Consider the following 13,870-nt stretch of genomic DNA (forward strand, 5'->3'; position numbering starts at 1 on the left):
TCAGTTTGGGCTTTTTTTTTTTTTAAAGCTGAAGTTTCATTAAATGTTCAGTTATTGCCTGAAATAACGCTTTGACCTTTATAGTTGCCCAGCAGGAAAGTGTACTGAATAAAGCTGGTAAAATGGAAATGATGTGCTGGAAAATGTTTTACTTGGTTGATTAAGACTGGTGTTTTTTCAAAAGTTGGGGAAATTTAGTTGTGTGTTAAGAGATGGGTCATTTGGTTGAAATGCTGTTTTGTGCTTTTTTGAAATATCTTGGGGGGAAAACTTATCAAGGGGTAATATAGGTCTTTACTTTGCCTTGAGAGTGTAATGAGCTTATAAAATAAAATGCCTTTGGCCTCAAAATTGAAGATGAGTGATAAAATATTTTCATGAGTTCTTTTGTGTTGATGGAAAAGGTGTTTTTAATCTATTCTTTTTAATATTATAAATGTCTCACAGTCGAATATTTATCTGAACATTTAAATCAAACTGATGCCTCCTGTTGTTTTCATAGTTAATATTGGGGGAGGAAGTATTGGATTAGATGGAAGTGTCCTTAGGGTATTCACTAAAGGACTCCAAATTTTGGTGGTAATGATGTCTGTAATACATTCTATATAAATATGAAATAGGGCTTTTTATCTTGTATTATTATTCTGTACATTTAGGAATTTAGAATAAATGAATCCAACCTGTCATAGATTACTGTTTGAATTCTAGGTGAATACTGCTGTTTGATTTATTGATAAAAGACTAATAACAGTTTTAGTAATTTATGAAGGTGGAGTAAGGTTTATTTTGATAGACCAGATGACTTGTTGATTATATTTTTCCCATTATACAGACAATAAAGAATAGTTCAGTTTGAATTTTTTGCTTGGTGAAAAATAATCGTTCTGCAATTTGTGATTAATGTCAAATACCGTAGTGCAGATATCTCTGATCAGTACATGTGCAATATTTGTTTTCACTGACTGATTTGAGGTGATTGGTCTGTATAAGTCAAAAGTGGAATTTTGGATTTGGATTTTGGTAAAACATCTTTTGTAGAAAGTACAGAATTGGACTAAGTTCTGATTATGGATTTTACTACCTTAGATGCAACATTGTTGCTTTTTGTTTGGTATAAACTTAAAATGGAATTTTTTCATTGAGGGGAGGACATTGTTCTGGCATATTATAATGTTAAGTGAAGAAAGTTGATTGTTTTTTGGATGTGGAATGTTTTTTTTGGGTGCCTGTTTAGAGAAAAAGTGTTGAATAATTTGTTTTTGGCATTAGTACTCATGTTCTTATTTATTTCCATAGATCTCTTGGTTTTGATATTTAGAAGAATTTGCCCTTTGACATTGCTCTGATAACTTGCCATCAGATAGGACTAATTGTTATTAACTTGTCTTGTTGAAATGGGTATATATAAGTAGCATTTGATTTGAAATGCAGGGGAAGGGTTGGGATATATGTGTTGTGTTGGTTTGGAGGTAGGCTTCTTGGGTTGTTACTTAAAAGGTACCCATGGTAATTCCATGCTCTCGAATTTTAAGAACTTTGTTTTGCATGACTCTGTGTGAAGTAAATATATTGTGGATTTTAGAATTTTTTGGTGAAGTTTGCAGGGATCTATGTAATGGGTTAAACAATTTTGTGAAAGTTTAAAGAAAAATGGAGATTTCTTGGATATAAACTAGTTGCATTAATTTTTGCCCTAATGCAACTGAACACTAGGGAGGCGCTGTTGAGTTGTACCCCTTTTTCCAGTTGGGAAGGAAAATTCCCCATTACACTGTCTTTAGGTAATTTTTAGACTTTATAAAGAAGGCAAGAGTTGAATTTAATTTATGAAATTGAGGTTTTGTTTTTATTTAGACAACCATTTTACCCATGGGGGGGTTAGTTTTTTAAAAGATTAGTACTTAAACTTAGCTTTATATTGTCTAAGAATTATCCCTCTTTCAAAATGGCTTGATAAAACACCACTTCCTGTCCAGAGAGGAAGTTATTTTAGCTCAAGGACTGAAATATTTAGCAGATCTTTAGACAAAAGGAACAAATTACATTTCTCTCTGGCTTAAAAAGGGTGCTTGAGCCAGAGGGGGTTAAGAAACCCTCCCTCCTCCCCTTGATGGGGTAGTCTGGTGGGGCAGGGAGGTGTGGGGGTAGGGGTCTTCAGGCTCCCTGGGATGGAGATTTTTTTTTTTTTTTCTTTTTCTTTTTTTTTTTTTTTTTTTTTTTTGGTGGAGATGAAGGGGTGGGTCTATGGTACATCACCTGAGTTGTGGGGTAAATGTAGAGAGTGTCAATCAAAGGCAGAGCTCTCAGAGCTGGGAAGGAGGCTCTAGATGGCGGCTGTGCCTTAGAGAGAGCGCGCTCTGCTCCCTGCCTTCGCCTCACTTTACGCAACTTTCCCTAACTTTCGGGCAGCCTCAGGGGGCCCCCGCAGCCCCCTGCCTCTCCTAGTGACTTACTGGGGTCGATTCGAACCTTTTTCAGGGAGAAAAGCAGCTTTTAGGAGCTTTCTTTTCGTGCCTTGTTGGAAAGAAGCAGCCGTACTGAGAGCCCAGGTCGTTGTTTTTTCCAGCTTAGAAGCCATGGCGCACCTCCATTTTTGTGCGCTCTCCTAATGAGGTTTTTTTTTCTTCCGGACCCGTTTTAGTATTAATTGTTGCTCTATTTTTTTGACCAGTTAACATATTTGAGGATTATTGTATTTATTTTTCGTTTTTGTAACGGAGAATTTTGTTTTTATTTTTAATTATTTGGGATCTGATATTTTTCTACTACTAGATAGGACTCTTGCTTTGGACCTACTACATGGATCAGGTAAGTCCATGATCATTAGTGATAATTTTAAAGATTTATATGTTTAAGTTTGCTTTATTTTCTGTAAATATGAGAAATTCCTGGATGACGCAATAAGATACAGAGATTGTTATTTGTATCCAGTGTGTTACTTTGAGAAACTTTCCTTCTTGATAGTGATGATTCCTTCTGTTCGGTTTATCCGTTTTTGTTTTTTTTTAAAAGGAAGAAAAATAGAAATATTTTGTTTTTTGGTGCTTACCGCTGTTGTGTTATAACAATCTCGCTACATCGTCAGGACTTTGTTCCTGATAATAAAAACATCGATAGAAGCTGGGACCTTACCTTTCTTTCAACTTTTGACAGTAAATACCTGGGCACAGGACTTCAAAGCAAACACAGATTCCCCCTCCCCCTTAATATTTAAGAATTAAAAGATGATGAGAAATAAGGACAAAAGCCAAGAGGAGGACAGTTCGCTACACAGCAATGCATCGAGGTATGAGCTATCAACTTTCTTCCTTTTTTCTCTCTTTTTTGGGGGAAACCTCAGCTTACATTGTTTACCTTGACAGACAGGGATAGCTGTCTGTTTTATTTGAGGTATTTTAGTAATTTGGATTCGGTTTTTAAAGCGTGACCTTGAGATTGCTAATATGCCACACCCTAATTTTTTGGTAGCAATTTATGAAAGTTGAGTTGTGACTTAAGGCCTCTTACAGCAGTCAAAAGGTAAGGTACCTTTATTCAAGGGGGCCTTTCCTGTAAACGCCAGTTTTTCTGTCAATAAATTTCAGTTTTTAGGTTTTTGTGCTGTAGAAAAATGACCTTGTCGGTTTAGCCATTGCTGCATTGCACCATTTTACATACAAGGCAAATTTTTTCTTTGAAGAATCTAGGGTACCCAAACTTGTAACTGAAGGCCAGAGAGGAGCCTTGTGGTAGTAAATTATAGTAAATAGACGTTTGAGAAAGTTATATGAATGAAAAAATGTACATTTTAAAATGAAATTGAAAAAAGGACCCTTTGACTGATGCCTCTCAGTTTGTATTTTTATTTGACTCTATATTTCTTTTGATACTCTTGACATTTTAGGAAATTTTGTTAAGATTTATCAAAACCTTTACTTGATGGTTACAGTTCCTGCATTTATGAAATCAAACCTGTGATCACAGAAATCGTGGAATACTCTTAATATACTTCTCTTTTGTGTTTGTTACTATGATTCTATTTGTATATTTTACATTTAAAATATTTGAAGGCTTGCATTTATATGCTTATATTAAGACCATGCTTTCTGGTTGGTAGACCTGTGTCTTTGCATTTTAGTTGGAGATGCTTTAAATTTATTGATTTATTTTGACAGAGTCACCTGGAATGCTTTATCTTCTGAAGCTTACAAATACTGTTCAAATCATGATTTGTTTCACATTTGTTGGAGTATATTAGTGACTAAGTAATAAAGCCTCTGAGACATTTTGTTGTATGATGTATATTAATTTTTAAAAGTGCATATGGATATATTTCTTGACGTGTGTTCTTATAAATTGTGTTATGAATTTTAAATCATGCAGTTAAGGATGTGATTGGTTATATGCTTTTTTTTCCTCCAATTTTGCTTTTACTTTTATAATTTTATAGAAATAATTACTTTATTTTAGGGTAGTGAATTTGAAAGTTTTGAACTGGTTTATTACAGAGGATGAGTTTTATTTTTTATTATACTTAAAATATTTGGACCCTTCTAAAAGTACTCTTCTAAATTCTTTTGCAAATTGAGTTGTCACAGTTTGGACTTTCTTTTGAACTGAATTGCCCGTGTAATTACCTAGGTTTGATTTAGGACAGAAAACTTCTCTTACTGATCCTAAGCTGCTTTTTCTGAGAAGTAACACCAGTTTGAAGAAGTAGGAATCCCCAGGTGCATTTGACAAATTATTAAAGATGCAGTACCTAAAATTGTCACTCCCTTGAGTATGTATGATTTGCATAGTCTCACATAGGTTTTGGCTTTCTTATGCAGGGTTTGTGGTTAACATCATTGATGAGACTGCCTTCTAATTTTAAAAACTAAGCAGTGTCGCTATTTCTTTTAATAATTTCCTCACCTAGAAAACTACTTGGAAGTTGTCATGCATTTGCCTTTTGGTGGTGGGGTTACAGCTTAACTGGAAGCATGCACTGTACTTTTAAATGTACTTTGTCAGGTAATTTGATTCACAAACCTGATGAATGTCCAAAAATATCTGAGAGACTCCCTGAAGATGGAGTTTTAAATTAGTTATCCGAAATTGCATATCTTAATACATGTACATAATTATGACATCACTTCCTTTTTAAAATTATAAAGCTGTGAAAGATGCTAGTGGTGTTTTATTGTAGTAGATTAATGTTATTTTTAGGGAGCTAAAATTAAGGAGACTGTTCAGGCACTAGTATTTGTTTCCTTAATCCTTTAGAATTTCTTCCTTAGGACCTAGTTTATATGACACAAAGTCTTGTGTGTAGGGAATAGGGAATACTAGGAAAATCACTTGCAGCCTGAGCCACGAGGGGAAGGGAGGAGTTTGCAGGTTAAGTAAACTTAGAATTACTTTATGATATGAAAGGATTGAGTACAAGTTTAGGTAAGCCTGATACTTTCCTGTTTTGGAAACAATGCACTTAATTGTTCTTATATAAAGTTGTATGTTACTCCTGTGTTCTTCTGTTAATCCTTTGAAGTGTGTTACACGTTGTATATCGGGATTTCTGAGTATTAAAAAGTTCACTTTCAAATAATATGAATTTAAAAATACCTTGGTAGATTTGTAAAGTTTCTAAATACTCAAACTTATAGTGATGGACATACATAGAAACGTATACCACACACTTGTTACCCAAATAATTGGCAGCTTGGTATAACTTCAATAATAAAGAATGGAGACAGGAGAGAAGGGAATGTGATTGGAACTGTGTGCACACAAAGAGTTCTGTGTGTTCTAGGACGCTGCGTTTGCAATTTTATCTAAAAACACTGAGACAGCTTATTAAATTTATCTCTAAATCGTCTGCCTTTGAACCAGAATTATTTTGTCAACCTCCGATGCGGGCAAATTTTAGTCAGCCTTTTAGCAATTTTTCTGAAAGCCTGGGGCTAATTAGAGATGGCATAATGCAGTTGCTTGTGGACTGAACAGGCAGTTTTTAAGTGGCAGCCATTTTATGATGTTGATAATTCTTAAGAATCGGGATTTTTGAGAAGACTGAAAATCGAATTGAAACTTGAAATATCAAAACTCCTTCCTCCCCCCCACCCCCCAGCCTCCCCTTTTGGTTCTCTGGTGCTAAAATAAAGGGCAGCTTGATAGGTAGCGCGGGCAGCAGCTCTGTGAGCCCCTGGCATCTTGGTGCAGGGCCAGCTCAGTCACAAAATGGCTGTTCCTTTGTGCCGCAGCGCTGACAGACATACTGCATTGCACTGTGTACTCGCCAAACAGCAGGAAGTTGCCGTGCCGAGTTCAAAGGCCGGCCGGCGCCGGCGCCTGCTGCTGATTGGCTGTGCGCACGCCTGGTAACAGCGGGTCAACAGCGGCGGCCTCCGGCAGGCCCCGCCCCGCGACGTCAGGCGCGTCGCCTCGCTCCTAGGAGGAGCGAACGCAGTGACGTTGGGCTGCGTGCGCAGCCGGGGAGCTGCGTCTTCGTCCGGCGAGCCCGCAGCCTTGGGGGACGCGGGGTAGGAGAGGGACGGGAGCTCTGCCCCAGGTGGGGCTTCCCGGTGGGCGGCCTCCCGACCGGTTTCGCCTCTGGCAGCCCTCAGCGCCCTCCCTTCGGCCCACACCCTGCGGCGTGTGCTCCTGTGCCCACCCCTCCGGAGGGTTGGCCTCTCAAGCGGCCTCTGCTTGTGGAGAAAGTAAAAGAAAGGCAGTATTCGGAAACCTTCAAATCGAAAACCCATCCGTTTTTACATTTCCCGCTTTCCTCTCTCATGTCCTAACGGGTCTTTTTTTTTTTTTTTTTTTAACTGTTTTTGTTCAGTGTGAAGAGATTATATGAGCTTAATCTTGTTAGTAACCATTGGCCAAAACCTTTTCACTGTCAGGACATATTTTTGTTTTCAGTGAAAGGTCTTAACGGGTGTTATAGCTGTTGTGTGATCATGGCTCATAAACAAAGGGAGGATTATTTGAACTTGTCCCCGTGCATTTTTACTTGGTACCATACATGTTCTCAGTTGGCATTTGATGGAGGAAAACTCAGGTCAGTATGTGCAAAGTGGTTTATTATTAACTCTGGCATAACTAGAAAACAGGAGTTTTCACGTAATAACTAAATACTAAGTTAGCTTTAAAAAAAAAAAATGACAGTACAGCATGAGGCACCCGTTACCCTGCAAACACGTTAGCGAACAGCTTCTTTTAGGTGTTGGTAGCACTTTGCTAAAGAACGGTGACTTCCAAAACTCGGTTGATAGTGGAACGGATCACCTGGACGGACCTTGGGAAACATCTCACATCCCCCGTTCTGGAAATCTTAATTTGGTCCTGGTAAACTGGTTACAGCGCTGTGGTTATTTATGCTCGTGGTCTGTCTCATTTGGAAACCTTTGGCAAGGATTTCTGTTTTAAAAAAAAAAAAAATCAGAAGTTAGCAATGATAACTTCATTATTCAGTTGTAAGTCATGAACTTAAGCCTGCAGGGAAGGCTGTATTACGTTTTGCTTCTGCGCCCTAGCAAAAAAATTTCTCCCATACTTTTGGAGGACCTTTAGCCCAGCCGGGACTGAGTTGTCAAGTAGTTGGCCAGATCTCAGAAGTTTCTAACGGAGTAGAATCTGTTACTTCCCCAGAGCAGGGGACTGTAGGTAGACGGGCTTACCTGGGCATATCTTAACTCTCTGAAGAAGTTTATAAAAGGTAAAATTCACTGTACTAGTTGGCTTTGTAGGTTCCCAGAGCCTCAATTCTTCAGGAAGAATTCTTGGGATAGTTTATGGAAACTTGAGGTGGAAATGGACTTTTCAGGTTTGTTTCATAAACTTGTTTGTCAAAGATTTGATAAGCTCATATATTTTATTATACACGTTACATATTATATGTTCAAGTATAAATTATATACAAAAGAATTAGCTTTAGAGGTAAATTCTCATGGAACTTGATCATTAACTGGTTTTTCCGAACTCCTGCGGTGCACCCAAAGTAACAAGAATGAAGGTCCTTTCTGTGTGTTGAGATTGACTTCTTGTTAGTCATATTAAATTTTTGTTATTTGCTAACTGTCCTTAAATTTCTAAGAACTGGGATAGAATTAAGTAGCATTGCGGTCATGTTCCCGGATATAAACTACCCTGTTGAAGATGTTTTAGTTCAAAACAGATACTATTACTATATGAGCTGAAGTGCATAATTTAATAATAGCAATTTATCTATGAACTGTTTGCATGCCACATGGAGCCAGTGAACTTTTTAAGGAACCAGAGTAATTAGGTTTGTACATTAAGACTTTTGTGCGTTTTCCTTCTGTCCTTAATCTTTCACTTCTTCGTTTTAAAACCTACAATTTCCAGTTGATATTTGACACCTTAGGAACAAACATCTTCTGCAAAGATTAAGTCATCACGGGAACATGGTCAAACAGTATTTGATAAAGAGTTCTGTGACAATTTTAGCAAGTTATTGCTTGAGAGGTGAATCGAAGTTCAGTTGAATTTTACCTGACAGTATCTGAAACTCACGGGTTTTATAGTCATGAAAGCAAATCATACAGCAAATCTCAATGGTGTGAAAGATTCTTCCTGAGGTCACTGAGCTTTCCAAATTCCTTTCCTTTCTCCTATAGAATGGGGTACATTAAACTTGTTCCTAACACAGATTGTGAGTGCTCTGTGTGGCCCCTAATAAATTTTTTCTGGTTATGAGTTGTTTCTGTTTTTTTAAACGTGTTTTCGGTTCTTTCTGAAAACCTTAGATCTCAGTTGGCTTTCTTCAGGAGTGGGGGAGTGGTCACACGAGCCAAGAAACTTTTTAAAGTCACCTAAGAATTACTTAGTATACATATAAACTCTTTTGGCCAAATTATGCTGGGTGCTTATTACAGCTGAGCGATTCCCTCCTGCCTTCCAGTCTGCCTGGGCACTGAATTCAGATTCATACCTTGGTAAAATTGCTGTTGCTTTTGAACTTTAGTGTTAGTAGCTTAAAGCCAGAACCACAAAATTGGACTCAATCATCAAATAGCCATCAAATAGCAAATACCATCAAATATCTGTGCTTAAGGTCTATTATGTATTTGTGATCAGTAACTTAGGACAGTGTTGGAACACAGTGTTTGTGTCTGTTATGGCCTTTCCCCTAAATATAAACTTTAATTGAAAGGGCAAGTCTTGGGAGAGAGAGCTTTATAAAAAGCTTGAATGCAGTTTATGAGGTGGGGAATGAGCCTCTGTGAAATAAATCCTGGAGAACCTAGGTGTATGGAAAGAAGCTTTTCATACTACATTTTGAAACCGTTGAAACTTAGTATTTTAGTGTTGAAATGTTTGATTAGGGTCACCTTTCTTGCTGATTTTAGTGACATCTTCTGGATTATATTTTATACTGAAAAGTACTTTAAATTCCCTTTACAGGAGAGTCTCCATAGTTTGGGGAAATGCTGGAGCTTTGGCTAAGGCATTATTTCAAGGAGATTGGTCCTGGTTTTATACTTTGGATTCAACCTAGGGGATTATTTTGTTACTTGTGATGTGTTTAACTGTTAACCTATATGCCTTTTAAGAGCTGTGTACCTAATACCAGTGCAGTGTTTACTTGAGTACTGAAAATTTTCTTTCCCCAATTTAGCCAGTGAAGTACTTGTTGGATTTGCAGGTTTCTGACTTTAAAAATGTGGATAATGATAATTTTCATTGGGTAATGAAGTTAAGTAATGCCTATATAGTGCTTTGCAAAGAGCCTGTTAGGTTGAAAGTGCTTATTAAATGTCAGCTGTGAGTAATATTTTAATTCTAATGCTTTACTTTACTTTCTAACCCCTTCTGTGATTCATTAGAAGCCAGATTGTTCCATAGAGTTGAAGTTGGTGTTCTGCCCTCCCACAAGAAATCATTTAGGCCAGTTAGGAGGGTTGGGAGGGTTGTTAAAATGATTTTAGAAGGCAGCTCTGGGGGCGCCTGGGTGACTCAGTCGGTTAAGCTTTGGATTTCGGCTCAGATCACAATCCCGCAGTTCCTGCATTCGAGCCCCACTTCTGGCTCTGTGCTGACATTTCGGACCTGCTTCAGATTCTGCGTCTCCTTTTTGCTCTCTACCCCTCCCCTGCTCATGCTGTGTCTCTCTCAAAAATAAACATGGAAAAAAAAAGGGCAAGTCCGTTTTTGTTAGTTGAAACCTTGGGTGTGTTTTGGAGTTAATCCTCTCCTAGAATTTCTTTCTGAGAAAGCCAGCCTTTTGAAGGGAGAGTATGATTCTTTCTGGACCGGAACAGCTTCTTGTGTGAGTCACAGCCCTCTTGGCAGTCACTCTGACTAGATCCCTTTTACCCACCTTCTGGGGCTAGTGATTATTGCACTGGTTTACCTTCTGCCTCATTTCCCCTCTCAAGCTGTACAAGAGTGAATAATGAATACCAAGGAGTAATGCTGTTTGGATATGGATGTAGTTGCAATAACATTTCCAACCAGTGTCTACTTGGCTGTGGCTTGCTCTTAGTAATCCATCCTCAGCACATCATCATATCTTGGACCTAGCATAATGCCCAGAGTCCAGTCTTCTTCTGCTAGGACTGTAGCCTAGGCTTAAGATTTCTTTGTTGTTGTTTCCTCAGCTTTCTTCATTTCCTCTCCTTTTGGGTTGTGAGGGAATTGGGTTCTATTTTTTGTTACTATATCAGATTTTGGAGAGCATCCAGCCCATCTCCCCAGGACTGAGTTAATTTTCCAAAGCTCTCCATGTCTTTTACACTTAACCTGTTTCTATATGTTTGCCTGTGTTTCGCCTTTTTTGATGGAGCACCTCTTGTATTCTCTTTGAACTCTTGGTGTGCCCATTGCCTATCTCATTTTTTCTGTGCCCGTTTTGGGCAATTTTACCAGCAATGTAGGTTTGGAGGTCTAGAAGCAAAAGTTGGTGGGGTGCTTTTAAGGGTTGTTACATGGTTATTGGAAGGTGAACAGTTGATGCATTAAATGCCTTGCTGGATGCAGTGGTAGCATACCTTTAACAGTGAAGGCTGATGGAGTTTTGACCCCAAGACTTTTAAATTCTTGTCCTAATCTCTTTAAATTCTAGTGCATCTCTTTACTAGAATTCTCTACTTAAGCCCTTTTTAGATCCCTCTAAAAGTTTGGATTCCAGAATTAACTGTTAAATGCAGGAATGCATTCCATTCAGAATCCCCTTTCCTTACAGCTAATTCAGGTAACTGTTTAAAGCAGTCGACTTGGGCTATGCTATGAAGCAATTACTTACAGTGGTATTTATTACCTGTTGGTAGGTTGTGAATTGTTCCCAGCATTAAAAAAAAAAAAATGATAATCTCAGGGAATGGCATTTGTATGGCTTAATTTTAAGTCAAGCAGTGCCCGAAATGCTGGTATTAACTTAGTTTTGGATTTTATCATAAAGCAAAGCAGCATGTGGTAAGCATTTTATGGGAAAATACCAGAGTAGATTTATGCTTTTTTGGCGCGGTTACTCGGGGTCAGGCACTGTTTGAAGGTAGGTTTTGTTTTGTTTTGTTTTGTTTTCCTCCAATGTGTATTTAATATGATGGTTAGTGTAGCAGAAATCCTAGCTAGTGACCTCCTGGTTAGCCAGCTCCCCAAGTTAACTGTCATGGAACTGTCTTCTTTGAAAGCCTGTGGGTGGTTCTACCTCCTGCTGAGCTCTTTTATACCCATCTCATTGTGTTCCTTCACCTGAGTTGTGTACATAACAAGGATTTGCAGATATATCTCAGATTAGTTTATGGTTTCCCTTGTAATTCTGCATTCCAGTAACATACCAAACCAACAAATGAGAGGATTATGGGAGGTATTTCACTGAAAACTATGTTCTGTGCTTTGGAAAGACACAATACCTGTCATTTATAGTACCTACTGTCAGCTTGGAACTTGATAGAACCAGCCCTTTTTATGTGTTAATTTGGGCAGTCTTCACAAGTCTGTGATTATCATTACCCTCTTTTGCAGATGGAGAACAGGCATTAGGGGAAGCAAATGGTGGAATTGGATTCAAACACTGGCAGCTTCGTTTCAGGGTCACTTAGCATCTTGTCAAAAGTGCCATCAAGGGGCCCCTGGTTGACCTAGTCAGTGAAGCAACCAACTGTTGATCTCCGCTCAGGTCATGATCTCACATTTTGTGAGATGAGCCCAAGGGGATTTTCTCTCTCCTCTCTCTGCCCCTCCCTTGGCTTGTCCTGTGTTCTGTGTCTCAAAATAAATAAACGAGAGAAAAAAAAGTTGCCATCAAAAGAAAAAAAAGGAAAATTGCCATCTGATTAGATGGTTAAGAGGAAACTGTAGTAGGGGATAATAGTAAGAATCTAGAATAATCCCATACACTATTTCTCTTTAAAAAAATTGTTTAAGAGTAACTGAAAGCTCGGAATGCATTGTAGGGTTGATTGATGCTGGAAACACAGTTCAAGAAGTCATTTTTGCATAAAGAGTTTCTAGTAAAGATGTTGCTGCTGAAGTGATTCCCATGGGGGTTAGTTGGGGAAACAGGAAAGATGGGTGGCTGGGGAGGGGGTACTGGCAGTCTCAGAGGAACCATGTCCTTTTGCAGTCTGACTCCCATTGCTTCCCCTACACACTTTAGGTTTGGCAAGGATTTATGAAGATCAGGTTTCTAATTTGTTGTTTTATTCCAAATTTAGTCTCCATACTTTCTTCCCAGATAGCTTTTATATCGGAATCACTTGAAAATTGAAAAAAAAAAAAAAAAAACCCCAAAAAACAGAACAGGTCCCATACCTGGTTGGATTTTAGGAGTTAAGTAGGGCAGGGGAGATAGCTTCTGGGTAGGTCTGTTGGCAAGATAGCCAGGGTTGGAAACAGTGTTCCATAGACATGCCCTGAAGGGACATAGTTCTTGAATTAGGTGGGTGTGGAAAATCTTGAGTGTCTTCAGTTCCTGTATAGGTTATTTGACATTCAAATAAAGCAGCTTATGGCTGGGAAGTCATACCTTTGAGAGAAGAGGGTGATGGGTCAGATTCTCCATTTCCCTTGCTTGATTTACCAAAAAAAAAAAAAAAATTCCTTCTGAACTTTACAGGGGCGTTTAAGCCCCCCCGATTTACTTGCTAAGAGCCACTTTGAATGCTTGTTCAACATATTCCAGCCTTCTTGCTGGACATTTGAATTCAGTCAGATCTGGGAGGTGTCCCAGGAATCTATCTTGAACAACCATGGTGGGTTCTTGTTCTGAGGCAGCTTTTGGAAACAGGAGCTAATTGGGACAAGAATTTTCACCTCTATTCTGCTTTTTAGCTATATGATCTTGGGCAGAAACTTCTGAGCTTGTTTATCTTTTAATAAAGGAGTAGGGTAGATTATGTGTCTCAGGGACATTAGAATTAAAATAATACTTCTGAAACCAGTGGTTTTCCACTAGGGACAGCCCCCTCCCTGACTTTTGGCAGTGTCTGGAGATCTCTTTGCTTGGGGCTAGGGTGCATCTGGCCTCTGTTACATAGCTGGGGATGCTGATAAACGTCCTGTCTGCCCTTAAATGTATATGGACAATGTCCCACAACAAAGAATGAATTAATTTGGCCCAAAATGTCAATGGTGCCACACTTCAGAAACTGGTCTATAACATCTAGCAAAGTGCTTGCCACAGTGAGCACTGAGGAGGTTGTGAGTTCTCACCATTCTGACTGCTTTATGTGGGTTGATCCAAGGACCCGACTTCCCTGCTATGACTGGGGAAGTTTCTTTTACTATTGAGGTTAGCATTCAGGACTTTTAAATCTTTGAGCTGTTGGAGTTATCTTATGAAAGTCTAAAGACCATAGCCTAAGGGTTAGTAAGGAAAGATAAGACTTTAATGTTTTTTTGTTGTTTTTTTTTTATTTCTAGGAGAGCGAGAGAGCGA

General features: G+C 38.6%; 1 protein-coding gene across 3 annotated transcripts in view; it reads left to right on the top strand.

Annotated features, from left to right (window-relative positions):
- Positions 1-1,534: 1,534 nt before the first annotated feature.
- The window catches only part of CHD2 (chromodomain helicase DNA binding protein 2), a 123,161-nt gene continuing 110,825 nt past the window's right edge, over positions 1,535-13,870 (top strand). Inside the window, exons 1-2 of one of the 3 annotated variants that reach the window (XM_039217677.1) lie at positions 1,535-2,808; positions 3,154-3,286. In XM_039217677.1, coding sequence (XP_039073608.1) covers positions 3,225-3,286 — 62 coding nt within the window. In that variant the 5' untranslated portion in view covers positions 1,535-2,808; positions 3,154-3,224. The remainder of the gene's footprint in view (positions 2,809-3,153; positions 3,287-13,870) is intronic. The other 2 variants (XM_039217674.1, XM_039217675.1) reach the window with 2 other exon arrangements.

The sequence above is a fragment of the Hyaena hyaena genome, unplaced genomic scaffold (assembly GCF_003009895.1).
Source record: "Hyaena hyaena isolate Hyena2069 unplaced genomic scaffold, ASM300989v1 scaffold_702, whole genome shotgun sequence".
Taxonomy (NCBI): Eukaryota; Metazoa; Chordata; class Mammalia; order Carnivora; family Hyaenidae; genus Hyaena; species Hyaena hyaena.